This window comes from Accipiter gentilis, chromosome 26, assembly GCF_929443795.1.
Source record: "Accipiter gentilis chromosome 26, bAccGen1.1, whole genome shotgun sequence".
In the NCBI taxonomy this organism is placed as follows: domain Eukaryota; kingdom Metazoa; phylum Chordata; class Aves; order Accipitriformes; family Accipitridae; genus Astur; species Astur gentilis.
In genome coordinates, this window is record NC_064905.1 from 1,314,266 (window position 1) to 1,328,582 (window position 14,317).

At 52.8% G+C, this 14,317-nt stretch overlaps 1 protein-coding gene across 12 annotated transcripts in view; it reads left to right on the forward strand.

The window, feature by feature from the left end:
* LOC126051048 (protocadherin alpha-C2-like) overlaps positions 1-14,317 on the forward strand; it is a 162,677-nt gene that overhangs the window by 45,774 nt on the left and 102,586 nt on the right. For 3 of the 12 annotated variants that reach the window (XR_007509708.1, XM_049829714.1, XM_049829718.1), the window contains exon 1: positions 8,724-11,907. The exons of 7 other annotated variants lie outside the window; for them this stretch is intronic. Coding sequence is in view for 4 of the 5 variants with exons in the window: in XM_049829714.1 (XP_049685671.1) it covers positions 9,439-11,907 (2,469 nt within the window). In the remaining variant the exon portion in view is untranslated. Of the gene's footprint in view, positions 1-8,718; positions 11,908-14,317 lie in introns of those variants that run through there. 2 more of the 12 variants (XM_049829711.1, XM_049829709.1) reach the window with 2 other exon arrangements.

The window sequence follows — 14,317 nt, forward strand, 5'->3', positions numbered from 1 at the left end:
AGAATAAAATCACTGCCAGTTGCGTTAGAGGTGCCACACCACCAGCTTTGCAGATGTTCTTGCTTGCAGGCGTGTAGCATTTCGACTCAAGACCTATGAAGATCTGCGAGACACGCAGGCTGTGGTGGTGGCAGCCCCCCAGGCACTATTTTCTGCCATTTCCGTTGCCGACTGCTGACTGTGCTTGGATTGAATGTGCTTTCTTGTCACAGACTCTGTTGTCCTCCTCTTTGATTGTCCTCTGGAAGAGATGTGATGGAAGGTGACAGTTGAGACTTCAGGGTTTTCTCTTCCCATGGTGTAATTTCTCCATTTTGGTTGGCTGACCAGAGTCATTAGGAAAGTAGGGAAGGCAATACGGGCTTTTCCTATGTTTTTTTTCCAACTGTGTTGTAAGCCTAGTTGATAAGATAAATTTTTCAGGGAGAGAGGTGTGACCGAAGAAGGCAGGTGTTAGAAATGGGAATTTTCTTTTGCTGCTCCCCCTTTCCGCCAGGGTGTGGACTACGTTCCTCACCAGTGAAGTGTCATGACATATGCTGGCCTGTTTGGTGTTCTTTCAATATTTGGATCAGCAGTGACAACCTTAAAGAATCCACGTAAGCCTTCTTTTCAACCCCCAAACCCCAACCATCCCCAAATTGTCCGACATGTTAGATCTCATCCATGGCAGTGATGTGCTCGTCAGCATTTGGGTTGCTCTATCACAGCGTGAAATCAATGCCCACTACCATTAGAGTTTTCCTGATGTCATGGGTTTAGGAAAGGCAGGTCCTGCTTGACTAACCTGATCTCCTTCTTTGACAAGATGACCCGTTTAGTTGATGAGAGAAAGGCTGTGGATGTTGTTTGCCTGGACTTTAGTAACGTCTTTGACACTGTTTCCCACAGGCTTCTCCTGGAGAAACTGGCTGCTCATGGCTTGGGCGGGTGTACTGTTTGCCGGGTAAACAACTGGCTGGCTGGCCGGGCCCAAAGAGTTGTAGTGAAGAGATGTAAATCCAGATGGCGGCCGGTCACAAGCAGTGTTCCCCAGGGTTCATTCTTGGAGCCAGTTCTGTTTAATATCTTTATCAGTGATCTGGATGAGGGAGTTGAGCGCACTGTCAGTGAGTTTGCAGACGACACCAAGTTGGGCAGGAGTGTTGGTCTGCTTGTGGGTAGAGACTGTGCAGAGGGGTCTGGAGAGGCTGGATCGATGGGCTGAAGCCAATGGGATGAGCTTCAAGAAGGCTAAGTGCCAGGTCCTGCATGTGGGTCCTAACAACCCAGTGCAAGGCTACAGGCTTGGGGAAGAGTGACTGGAAAGCTGCCTGGAGGAAAAGGGCCTGGGGGTGTTGGACAACAGCCAGCTGAATATGAGCCGGCCGTGTGCCCGGATGGGCAAGGTGGCCAATAGCCTCCTGGCTTGTATCAGAAATCGTGTGGTCAGCAGGAGTAGGGAAGTGATCATCCCTTTGTACATGGCACTGGTGAGACTGCACCTCGAATACTGTGTTTGGTTTTGGGCCCCTTCACCCCAAGAAAGACATGGAGGTGCTGGAGTGTGTCCAAAGAAGAGCAATGAAGCTGATGAAGGCTCTAGAGAACAAGACGTACAAGGAGCAGCTGAGGGAACCGGGGTTGTTTGGTCTGGAGAAAAGGAGGCTGAGGGGAGACCTCTACAACTGCCTGAAAGGAGGTTGTAACTAGGTGGTTGGTGGTCTCTTTTCCCAAGGAGCAAGTGATAGGATGAGAGGAAATGTCCTCAAGTTTTGCCAGGGGCGGTTTAGATTAAATATTAGGAAAAAATTCTCCCCTCAAAGGGTTGTCAAGTGTTGGGAAAGGCTGGCCAGGGAAGTACTTGAGTCACCATCCCTGGGGATATTTAGAAGACGTAGTGCTTAGGGACATGTTTTAGTGGTGGCCTTGGCAGTTTTGGCATAATGGTAGGACTCGATGGTCTGACGAATCTCCTCCAACATCAATGACTCTATGATCATCTCTGGAAATAGTATTGCTCTGAGCTGTGTAAGGTTTCCATGGGAGGTTGCTGAAGCATTGCAAACCATGAAGAGTAAGCTGCGGAGAGTCTGCTGGACACGGTGTATGCGATAGCATCTGTGTTTTTCTGTGGTGCTCTGGTTGACAGAAGGTTCCACAAAAGCTGGACTGAAAGGGAAGTGTGGCATGTTCATGGAGGTGATTGTGGGAGTGACATTGAGTAGTGCCTAGGCATCTCCTGATGTGAAAGGGTGACCTTGAGCAGTGGGAAGGCTTGTGTGAGGGAAATGGAAATCCTTGGGACGACCATGGGCCATATCATAAGAAGGCAGTAGTGGGAGATGATGTGCTTTTCTTGAGAACACATGTTGCAGAGTGGGGAACGGAGGCTGCCTAGAGGAAAGCGTGAGGCAGGAAGGGCACAGAGTGTTTTTGCCAAGGATCTTTTCCCAGGGTCCCAAAGGTCTGGAGTATGAGGCCTTTTGGGTCTTGAGACAGTTACATGGTATTGAAATGCCCACAATGTGTTTTGAGGTTAGGAATCTCTCCCACCAGAGAGAGTCATTTGTGCTTCTGCCTTCCTAACCTAGGCAATGTGTTGGTAAGAGGGGTTGAGATGCAGACTGCTGAATTTTGTCTGCTGATCCATTTCCCGCTTGTTTTGAGCAGGGTGTTGTGGCAGGGTAGCGCTTCAGCCTGCTGTCCTTACGTAGTGGTGGGCATCCATAGTAGCTTACACATCCGTTGATGTTGCCATGATGGTTCCTTGTCCTCCTCAGGCAGGATTTGTAAGAGGAAGTGATGAGGAGGTGGCTGTAATCCAGTGTTCGTTCTCCAAGTGTGTTGTAACCGTAGTTAGTATGATAAAGTGTTGAGGGAGAGGAGTGTCACCCCACAAGGTAGGTGTTAGGAATGGGAATTTTCTTTTTCTTTTCTTGCTTCCCCTTTCCCCTAGGATCTGGAGTGCATTCCTCGCCAGTGAATTGTCGTGACTTATGCTGGCCTCTTTTCTGTTCTTTCAATATTTGGATCAGAAGTCACATCATTGCACAAGCCCTGAAAATCATTTTTTCTTACAAAAAAACCCAAAGAAACGAAAACCCAAACCAAATCCAAGGGACCACCCCTCCCTAACAAAACCAAAACCAAATGCTCCTACTCAGTCACTATCATCCGTTACAGTGCTGTGCGTGTCAACATGTTTGTTTTTCCCTCAGAGCATGAAATCAATGCCATGGCCACGTTGCGCTGTCCCAGCGTCACCTTTATAAAGAGTATTGCTCCCAGGTCTGCTACATTTCCTTCTGAGAATGCTGAAGCTTTGCCAAACATGAAGGGTCAGCTGCAGAGACTCTGCTGGATGCTGTGTGTGTGATACCATCTGCATGTTTATTTATGGTGCTGTCTTTGGTGGGAAGGGTCTGGAAAATGTGGAGTGAGCCCTGAGGTGGGCAAGGCAACTGTTGCATGTTCATGGAGGTGAATGTGGCAGTGGCATTGAGTAGGGCCTGGGCATCTCCTGATGTGAAGGGTGACCTTGAGCAGTGGGAGGACTTATTACCTTTGCTGACTGCAGATCATGCTAGTATTGGCTGTGGTTTCCTGTCATAAACTCTGTCCTCACCTTGGTTGATTCTCTTCTGCAAGAGACGTGATGCAAGGTGACAATCAGGAGTCTACCCTATAGTGTAGTTTCTCCATTTTTATTTGCCCAGCAGGTTTATTATAAAAGTAGGGAAGGCTGTATGGACTTTTCCAAGTGTTCTTTTTCCAAGTGTATTTTAACTGTAGTTAGTCGCATGAAGTGTTGAGGCAGAAGCGTGTGACCCAAGGCAGGGATTTCCTTTTTCTTGTCCTGCCCTCCCCTGCTGGGTTTTCGATTTGAGTTCCTGGCCTGAGAGGAGGCGTGACTGTACACTGGCCTGTTTTTATGTTCCTTCAGCATTTGCATCACAAGCCATGCCGTTACAAAACTAATGGAAAAACCTGTTTTCAGAAAAAGAACCAAATGAAAACAACCCCTAAAAGCTAAACAGCTCACCCCAAAAACCCAAGAGAAATTTTTTGTACACGGTAGGTATCATTGGTGACACTGGTGTGTTTGTCAGCATTTGGGTTCCTCTTGCACAGCATGCAATTTATGCCCATTGCCATTAGAGCTGTTCCGATATCACCCCTATAACTATTATTGCTCCCAGTTGTGTAACGTTTCCATCCGAGGTTGCTGAAGCTACAGGAGAGTGTGGCATGTTGCGGAGGTGAACGTGGCAGTGGTACTGAGTAGGGCCTGGCCATTTCTGGATGTGAAGGTTGACCTTGAGCAGTGGGAAGACTTGTCAGAGGGAAGTGGAAATCCTTGGGAGGACCGTGGACCATGTTGTAAGAAGACAAGAATGGGAGATGATGTGCTTGTCTTGAGAAGGCATGTTGGAGAGTGGGGAGCAGAGGCTGCCTAGAGGAAAGCACGAGGCAGGATGGGCAGAGTGTTGCTGCCCAGGATCCTTTCCAGGCTCCAAGGGTCTGGAGTATGAGGCCTTCTGGATCTTGAGACAGTATGTGAAACTGAAATGCCTGCAATGTGTTTTGAGTTTATGAATGTCTCCCACCAGGGTCAGTAGGTTCCCCTGCAGCCTGCCTGATGTAGGCAATGTGTTGTTAAGAGGGGGTGACATGCAGACTGGTGAATGCTGTCTGATGAACTTCTTTTCTCCTGTGTTTTGGCAGGGTGTTGTGGGAGGGTAGTGCTTCACCCTGCTGTCCTTGTGCAGTGGTGGGCATCTATAGCAGCTTCCATAGCCGTTGATGTTGCCATGATGGTTCCTTGATCCTGCTTGGGCAGGATTTGTAAGGGAATGTAAGCAGGTGGTTGTAATCTTTCTGTGCTTGACTCCCCCTACCTGTTCACTGGCACAGTTGGCCTTGGTAGAGATGGTGTGTCCTGTTATGCTTAAGTCATTCAGAGATGTGCACTTACACGCCTGCCCAGCTGTGGTTTTCGCTGGTACAAATTCTCCCATGCCGTCGACATTGTGAGTGTGCTTCTGCTTCAGTATTTGGTGTGGTTGTATGGAAAAATACTAAATTTTTGAGACAGGAGTCAGAGCTGTCAAGCTCTAATCAAAGCATCTTTACATTCTAATGCACAGCAGTGTTGTTTCCCTCTGAGGTTGCTTGAAATGTCCGAAAACATTCAGGGTGAAGTTCAGGCAGCTGGCAAGAGTCTGTCAGACACTGTGCGGCTTTGCAGCCCTCCATATGTTTTCTGTGCCATTTGTGAGGGAAAGTGAGGATGTGCAAAGGCCTGGGTCATGTTGAGAACGGGGCTTAGAGGTGGGGCATGTTGTTGGGCTGGAGCAGTCCCCGGGTGCTGTGGCTTTAATCCTGTGAGTGGCTGAAGTGTGGCCTGGGCATGCATCATGGGGAGTGTGACCTTAAGTGGGGAAATGTCTTGCGTGAGGGAGATGGAGATGCTGGTTAGAACGTGGTCTGTGTCATTGGGGAAGAAGTGGAGAATGTCCACTTAGCTGGAGAAGCTGTTGCCTTGGTGTGGGATAGAGGATGCCAGTAGAAAACCTCAAGAAGAGGCTCCGCTGACAGTGCTACTTGCCCAGGATCCTTTCAGGGCCTCCAGAATTTCTGCATAGCCTTGTGCCTGTTGTTGCCCTCTTGTGTTTCAATACAGTGCAAGGGGTTCCTTTGGTTTTCTTCCCTCCTCTTACCAAAACCTCCCATTGTTTTGTTTTCTCTTCTCTCGAATTGGCAATGTGTTGGTAACACTGGAGGAGATGCAGGAGGCAGAATTTTGGTGGTTGGAATTGCAGACATTTGGGCGGTTTGTCATCAGTGTGGGGGATGGCTTTTCCACTGTCTTGAGCTGAGCTTGACATTGACAGACTGTCCTTGGCTTTCAGGTCTCCCTGCTACTCCCCTTGTGATAGAAGTGCATAAGGGAGTACTGTGGACTGTGTAGCATTTTCCAGGCTTTTGCAGAACATGAGTAATTTTTTTGTGTCCACTTTCCCCAGGAATCTGTCATAATGTTAATTTCAAACGTCCCTTAAAGGCATTGTTTCTGCTGTTCTGAAAATGTTTTTTATTTTGAAGAAGCAACCAGTGATTCTGCCACGAAGTTGTTCATACCTGAAGAGGATGAGTTTGAGAGGCAGATGTACTTTTGTTCTTGTTTTGTCGTGGTATCTTGCTGTTGGATCAACCGAATGTTGCCAGGATTGTAATGCCTGTAGGTTTGGAGCAGCAAAGCACCGCTGCCTGCTCTCGTTGCTTTTCTGCTGCTTCGAGGCACAGCTTGAGTGGGTGGCAGCAAGCGTATATGAAGGAGGGATCACAGTCCATTTCATGGGGTGGATGTTTTGGGCATTGAGTGGATGTTGTAAGTAAAAATGCCATGGTGTTGTCCTCGTGGCTTTTGTTTGGCTGTGTGATGGGTGGGTCGTGCTACTCGAAGGGGAGTAATGCCCCTGGGTACTGAGGTTCTTGCTGTGTTGTTCTGGCAGTGCATGCCTGCCTGAATGGGAAGCAAGAGCTTGCCATTCAGCGTGCAGGTGGAAAATGAGTCTGGAAGAATGGAGGTATATGGAGAGTGCTTGGGAGCTGTGGTTGCCCCGTGCTTTTTCGGTCCTCCTGGAAGGTTGTTGTGCTTGGCTGTGCTGGGTTTGAGTTCCTGAATGAGAGATTCGCCTGTCTTTTGTGTGTTTTTTGGACTCTGTGGAGCCTTTTTTTTATGAGACGTCCCTGTATCTGGGGCTTGTGTTTCAGAGAGTGGTGGATTGTGTTCTGATGAGTGTCGTGGTTTCAGCCCAGCCGGTAACAAAGCACCACGCAGCTGCTCGCTCACCGCCGTCCCGCCCCGCCCCCTCAACCCCCCAGCTACGGTGGGTCGAGGAGAAAATATAGAGGCAGGCTCATGGGTCGAGAGAAGGACAGGGAGGGATCACTCACCCCTTACGGTCACGGGTAAAAGACAGCCTCAGTTTGGGGAAGAAACAAAATCAATTTAATTGACTACAAGTCGAATCAAAACAAGGATATGAGGAAGTAAAATAAAATCTTACAAGACCTTCCCCTCACCCCTTAGAACACCTTCCCCCCACCCCTCCGTCCTTCCCGGCTCAACCCCACTCCCGTTTCTCTCTACCCCCTCCCTCTGGCGGCGCAGGGGAACAGGGGATGGGTGTTGGGGTCAGGTTGCCACACCTTGTCTCTGCCGCTCCTTCCTCCTCACGGGGGAGGATCTTTCACTCTTCCCCTGCTCCACCGTGGGGTCCCTCCCACGGGAGACAGTCCTTCACGAACTTCTCCAACGTGAGTTTCGCGGGCTGCAGTTCCTCACAAACTTCCCGGGCATGGGTCCTTTCCGCGGGCCGATCTTCAGCCATGCACTGCTCCAGTGTGGGCTTTCGGATGGAGTGACGGCCATCTTCAGGGGCATGTGGTCCCCTGCTCACCTCCACGGGCTGCAGGGGGACAGCCTGCCGTCTCACCACGGGCTGCAGGGGCATCAACATCCTCAGGCGCCCCTCCTCCTCCTCCTTCACTGACCTCGGTATCCACAGAGGCGTTCTTCTCACATTCCAATACCCCCACTCACTGCAGGTTCCCCTTTTTAAATAGAGTCCCAGAGAAGTCCCAGAGGTGCTACCACTCTCACTGATTTGGTCGGCCTGTGCCAGAGGAGGATCTGGCTTGGAGCTGGGGGAGCTTCTAGCAGCTTCACACAGGAGCCACCCCTGCAGCCCCTCCCCTGCTGACAAAACCCCCCATGCCACACAAACCCATAACAGATGAGGCAGACATGTTCTTTGCCATTTGATTGCCTCACTCTGTGATTTGCTGGGTCCTTGAGATGGCTGGTATGCCGAAGGGTGTGTTCTTCTTCAGGAAGATAAAGGCAGGTGCAGATTCATAGGCTGGAGGAAAACAGGAGGGTGGTTTACTGTTTGGAGGGATGGAAGGTGATAGGGATGAGGAATGAGAGCTCTTGCCAAAGGGCACATCCGTGTTTCATGGTGAGTGTGGTGTAGACATTTTTAAAACTTCTTGGTAAGGGAGAAACGAAACAGAAGATGCAAGGATGGAAGTAGAATAGAATGGGAGGGAAGGATAGGGCAGGACAAAAAAAAATAAAAGGGAGATGAGATGGGAAGGAAAAGGAAGAAGGACAGGAAGTAATCTATGCAAGTAAGAAGCAAGCAAGCAAGAAAGAAAACGAGAAGGAATGAAAGAAAGAAGAAACAAGAAAGAAGGAAGAGATGATAGTAGAGATTACCAGCATGCACCAACGTTGTATCGACACAATGAATGGAGTGGAGGACCTCAGCACCCTCGGTACTCAGGGTGCTGTGTCAGGCTTGGTGAAAAGTGTTGAGGAAGAGGAAGAGGAGAGGTCTTGCCTGAAGGGGTGTCCATGCTTCATTGTGAGTGTGTTGTAGCCATTTCGAAATTATTTTGGTGAAGGAGAAAAAGAAAGGAAGATGCAATGGCTCGGCTGTTTGTGTATAAACAGAAAGGATTAGGACGCAAAGATGAGGCAGGTCAGGGAAAAAAGGGAAGAGCTAGGGATAGAGCTAAGGAAAGGCAGAAGGAAGAAGAATCACGAGAAGAAAGGGTAATGGAAAAAAGGGAGAAAAGGAAACAAAATGGCAGACGGGAAGGAAGAAAACAAGGAAGGAATTGATGGAAGTAAAAAGAAAGCAAAGAGGAAGAAAGGAAGGAAAGAAGAGACGATAGAGGAGATGACGAGCACGACGTCACCTGTAGACGCTAAAGAGAGTTGGTCCCTAACAGCCTCCGCCTTGGTTAGAGTACCGCGCTCCGGCGCTGCTGGCCGTAATTGGCGCTGCTGTCTCCGTCTTTGACGGTCTCCGCCGCGGCGCCGGAGGCGACTGGCGAGCTGCCAGCGGGGGTAAAGAAGAGCGAAGGATGGAAGAATGGAAAGGGGAGTAAAGACTTGGGCACGTCCGGGCAAGAACGAAAAGGAGAAGGAAGAGCAGAAAGAGGACATCGAAGGTGGAAAGAGAAGAAAGCAGATGGAAAGAGAAGACGGAACAAAAGAGAGAAGTGTCAGGAAAGGAAGGAAGAACGCGAGAAAGGCATAAGAAGAGATAACTGAAGGAGGAAATAAGAAAGGACGAAGGCAAGAGCAAAGACGCGAGGAGGAGGGGAAAAAGAAAGGCAGGGGGCAAAGCAGGAGGAGCACGGCAGGAAGCGAGGCGAGAGGCGGCGGGCTGGCGATGGTGGGGAGCGTGCGAGGCGTCGGAGCAGCACACGGTGTCGCTGCAGGCTCAGAAACGGCGTCGGAGCGGTGCGGCGGCTCCGCCCCGGTGCGGCGGAGAGCCCGGCTGTGAGCGCGGGGGGGCGGCGCGGGGCGGGCAGGAGAGCCGGTGCGTCCGGGCGGCGGCGGGGAGCCGTGCGGGGCCCGTGCGGGCGGCGGCGGCGATGGGCGTGTGCTGGGGGCCCGTGGTGCGGGTGCTGGTGCTGCAGGCGGCCTGGGCGCTGGGCGGCGGGCAGGTGCGCTACTCGGTGCCGGAGGAAGCCAAGGCCGGGACGGTGGTGGGGCGGCTGGCGCAGGACCTGGGCCTGGAGGCGGGCGAGCCGGAGGCGCGTCGGCTGCGTCTGGTGGCGCAGGGCCGGCGGGCGAGCGTGGAGGTGAGCGGGGCGAGCGGGGCGCTGGTGGTGAGCTCGCGGCTGGACCGGGAGGAGCTGTGCGGGAAGAGCGCGCCGTGCACCCTGCGCCTGGAGGTGCTGGTGGAGCGGCCGCTGCGCGTCTTCCACGTGGAGCTGGAGGTGACCGACATCAACGACAACGCCCCGCTCTTCCCCGCCGCCCGGAAAAACCTCAGTTTATCGGAGAACTCCCCTCCCGGGTCTCGGTTCCCGCTGGAGGGCGCGTCGGATGCAGATGTCGGAGCCAACGCGCAGCTCTCCTATACCCTCAGCCCCAGCGAGCACTTCGGTTTGGAAGTGAAATCCAAAGACGGAAATAAAATTCTCGTAGTCCTTGTATTAAGGAGATTGCTGGACCGCGAGACGATGGCTGAGCACCGTTTGGTGTTGTCGGCGAGTGACGGGGGCCGTCCGTCGCTGACGGGCACGATGGAGCTGGTGATCTCGGTGCTGGACGCCAATGACAACGCACCCCAGTTCAACCAGTCAGTGTATAAAGTGCAGCTGCCGGAGAGCGCTGCTCCGGGAACTGTGTTTTTCCAGCTAACAGCGACAGATAAAGATGAAGGAATTAATCGGGAGATATATTATTCGTTTAGCGACACTGTTTCTGGCAATGTTCAGGACCTTTTCATAATTGATAGGAGATCCGGTGAAATACGGACTGATGGTGACCTGGATTTCGAGGACGTTCAGTCGTATGACCTGGAGATCGAAGCGAGGGACAAAGGTTGGCCCCCGCTGTCAGGTCACTGCAGCGTGTTGGTGGAGGTGCTGGACGTGAACGACAACGCGCCGGAGGTGTGGGTGACGTCGCTGTCGGTGCCGGTGCCGGAGGACGCGGCGGTGGGGACGGTGGTGGCGCTGCTGAGCGTGTCGGACCGGGACTCGGGGGCGAACGGCCGGGTGCGCTGCGCGGTGTGGCCGGCGGCGCCGTTCGGGCTGGTGGCGACGTTCGCGGGCTCGTACTCGCTGGTGCTGCGGGAGGCGCTGGACCGGGAGCGGGTGTCGGAGTACGAGGTGGAGGTGCGGGCGGAGGACGGCGGGGCGCCGGCGCTGCGCGCCAGCCGCGGGGTGCGGGTGCCGGTGTCGGACGTGAACGACAACGCGCCGGCGTTCGCGCAGGCCGTGTACACGGTGCTGGCGCGGGAGAACAACGCGGCGGGCGCGGAGCTGGCGCGGCTGTGGGCGCGGGACCCGGACGAGGCGGGCAACGGGCGCGTGAGCTACTCGGTGGCGGAGGGCGTCGGCGGGGGCGCGGTGGCGGGCGGGGGGTGGCGGGCGGCGTCGAGCTACGTGTCGGTGGACGCGGAGAGCGGGCGGCTGTGGGCGCTGCAGCCGTTGGACTACGAGGAGGTGCAGGTGCTGCAGTTCGAGGTGCGGGCGGTGGACGCGGGGGAGCCGCCGCTGTGCGGCAACGCCACGGTGCAGCTCTTCGTGGTGGACGAGAACGACAACGCGCCGGCGCTGCTCCCGCCGGCTCCTGCCGGGGGCGGGCCGGGCGTCGGGGCCGCGGGCTCGGCGGCGTCGGGGCCGGGCTCGGGCTCGGGCTCGGGCGCGTTGTGGGCGTGGGCGGCGTGGGGGGCGCCGGCGGGGCAGGTGGTGGCGAAGATCCGCGCGGTGGACGCGGACTCGGGCTACAACGCGTGGCTGCGCTACGAGCTGTGGGAGCCGCGGGGGAAGGGCCCGTTCCGCGTGGGGCTGTACAGCGGCGAGGTGAGCACGGCGCGGGCGCTGGAGGAGGCGGACGGCCCGCGGCAGAGGCTGGTGATCGTGGTGCGGGACCACGGGGAGCCGGCGCGCTCGGCCACGGCCACGCTGAGCGTGTCGCTGGTGGAGGGCGCCGAGGCGGCGCTGGCGGCCGCGGGCTCGTCCTCGTCGGGGGCGGGGCTGCGGCCGGCGGCGGGCGCGGAGGGCGGCGCGGCGGCGGCGGCGGCGACGAACGTGTGGCTGGTGGTGGCCATCTGCGCGGTGTCGAGCCTGTTCCTGCTGGCGGTGGTGCTGTACGGGGCGTCGCGGTGGGCGCCGCGGGCGGCCGTGCTGTCGGGGCCCGGGCCGGCGACGCTGGTGTGCGCCAGCGAAGTGGGGAGCTGGTCGTACTCGCAGCGCCAGAGCCGGAGCCTGTGCGTGGCGGAGGGCGCGGGCAAGAGCGACCTGATGGTTTTCAGCCCCAACTTCCCGCCGCCGCCCGGCCCCGCGGCGAAGGAGACGCAGCCGGAGGCGCCCGCTCTCGTGGACACGGTCAGTGCCCCCCCCTTTGTCGCCTCTCGCCCCTTCCCCCTTCTTGTGGCCCTTGTCGCCCGGGCCCTGGGCAGGCGCTGGGGGGAGCCGGGCTCAGCCGCCGGGGCCCGCGGGCGGTGGGGGCCTGGCGGATGCTTTCTCTCTGAATGCTGACTGAAGCGTTCCTCATGTCTTCATTTTTTGGAAACTGTTAACACCACTGCAGTTTTCTGATGTCACTTTCTGCTCTTCCTCGGGACCAGAATTGCTCGGAGTTTTTCTGCAGGCATTTTCTATAGCATCATGACCTCAATGCTAATATCTTCACGTGGTTATGTACTTCTTTATTTCAGTCTGAGGTGTTACAGGGTAGGCTGGTGTTTTCTGTAGCACCTCGTATGTTTTTGTAGAGAAGGCTGATGTGTATTGGGAGAACAGTATAAGTTGTGATTGAAAGGTTATGTGCAAATATCAGTTCCAAACTGGTCCTGAATGGCGTGCATGTTGAAGCTAGATGAGGTTTCTCACAGTGTTGTCTAATCTAGTTTTTTATGGTTTTGCTCCCTATCATTCTTGGTGGTAAGACTGCTTTGAAGACCTCTGTCATATTCCCTTTCAGTCTTTTTTTTTTTTAACACGAGGAAATGTTCCTCAAATAGAGTCTGCTTTAAACCATTGGTTATTCTGCTGGCTGCCCCTGAAACCCTTCATAGTCTCCTCTCTTCTTCTTGCCCTTGTAGGAAGGGGAGGACCTCCACAAAATATTCAAAGTGTTGGTGAACCATGTACTTCCACAAAGTTGGATGTAACAGAGTTTTTTCCATGGTCTCATAAGACTTACCCTTTTGGTTGGCATTGAGAATGGAGCTGATACATGTATGTGTCTGTCTTTCTTATGTGAAAGTCATTTCAGAGCCTTAAATGTTTGGTTCAGAGTCAGTCACAGTGTCTGCTGAAGCCACATTCCCACCCCCCCCCCGCCCCCCCATTTCCTCAGCTTTGTGGTGTCCTGCATTGAAAATATTTTTTTCCATTTTCCCACCTAGGTCTTCAGGGTCATCAAATCTTTCTGCGTTTCTCAGCAGACATGTATTTTAACTCTGCTCCACTGGGTAGTATCTTTTGTAACCTTTGTTACATCACTCTCCATGAGATCCCCTGATGAGCACAGTTCTTAGCAAAGATCTCTCCCTGACTGCAGTGTTGAACTTACTATCTTGCTCAAGTGACCAGGTTTGGTTTTCCTGCCATCTGTGTAGTTAATCACAGCTCCAATCACCTCTTGCAGCCTTATTCCATTTTGTAGGGAGTGTCTTCATTTGAGTACATTTTTCTGTCTTGCAGGTAGGGTAGTTGTAATGAACTTTTTGCTTCTGGCTGCTGTGAAGTGCTGGTTTCCAGTCTTTTCTTAATCAGAAGTCTGTCCTCCTTTTTGATTCTCCTCTGAAAGAGATCATGTGAGGTGACCACAGTTGGTACTCCAGGTTCTTCTCTGTTCACCTTGCATGGGATATATTAGTTGTGAAGTAGTACAGAATTACTATGGACATGGAAAAGATAGTAGAAACATTTCGCATTGCCCCTTTCCAAGCATGATGTAAATGTACTTTCTAATACAAAGTACTTAATGGCAGAAGAGCGGGAACCAAGGTAGGTGTGAAAAACATGCAGCTGTAGTGCTATATTAGGCAAGATGTATTGCCAGAGAACTTGGTTTTGGTGGGTGAATATATTTGTAGAAGTACCTCAGCTATGGTTCCTGACTCGCTAGTTCAATGTACCCTGCAGTGGTAGGTGTTGTATATCCTTTCTTTTATTTTTTTCCTTCTTGAGAATACTTTTAAAAATAAACTGTTACTTTGTGTCTTGTTGTGTGTGTGCCTCATGATGATCATGTGAATATGAACTGGGATTACACCTGAAGCTCCCGATTGCCTCATAGGCAGGGTGACTTAGCTTGCGTTTCTCAGGAGATGTGTCAATAATTGTGAGCAAGAGCCATGCTGCTGCCAGTGTTGACTGCCTGATTTCAGAATTTGTGCCACTTGCCATCACTGTGGTTCACTGTCTTGTAGTCTTTTAAGATGAGGTTTTCCTCGAGAGAATGCCATGAGGCTTCAGGTTTAATTTCTGTTTCCATCTTCATGGAAGGGGATACAGAAATGCTGGCAATACAGCAGGGATTTGAGAGGCTGGACAAAATCTGTTTCCTTTTCCAGCTCTGCTACCCCAAAATCGTGAACAGTGATCCTTGAACTCGGCCCTGACAATGGAGATCTGGGAGTAAATCAAGACAACTCTTACAATAGCAACAGGTGTAATTAAAGATGACCTATCAACAGACCTACCTGGATTTTTTTAGCATTTTGTATCTTCATTTTGTTTTGACCTGCTGTTGCATCATTGATGCTTCTGTGGTAGAACCAGCAGC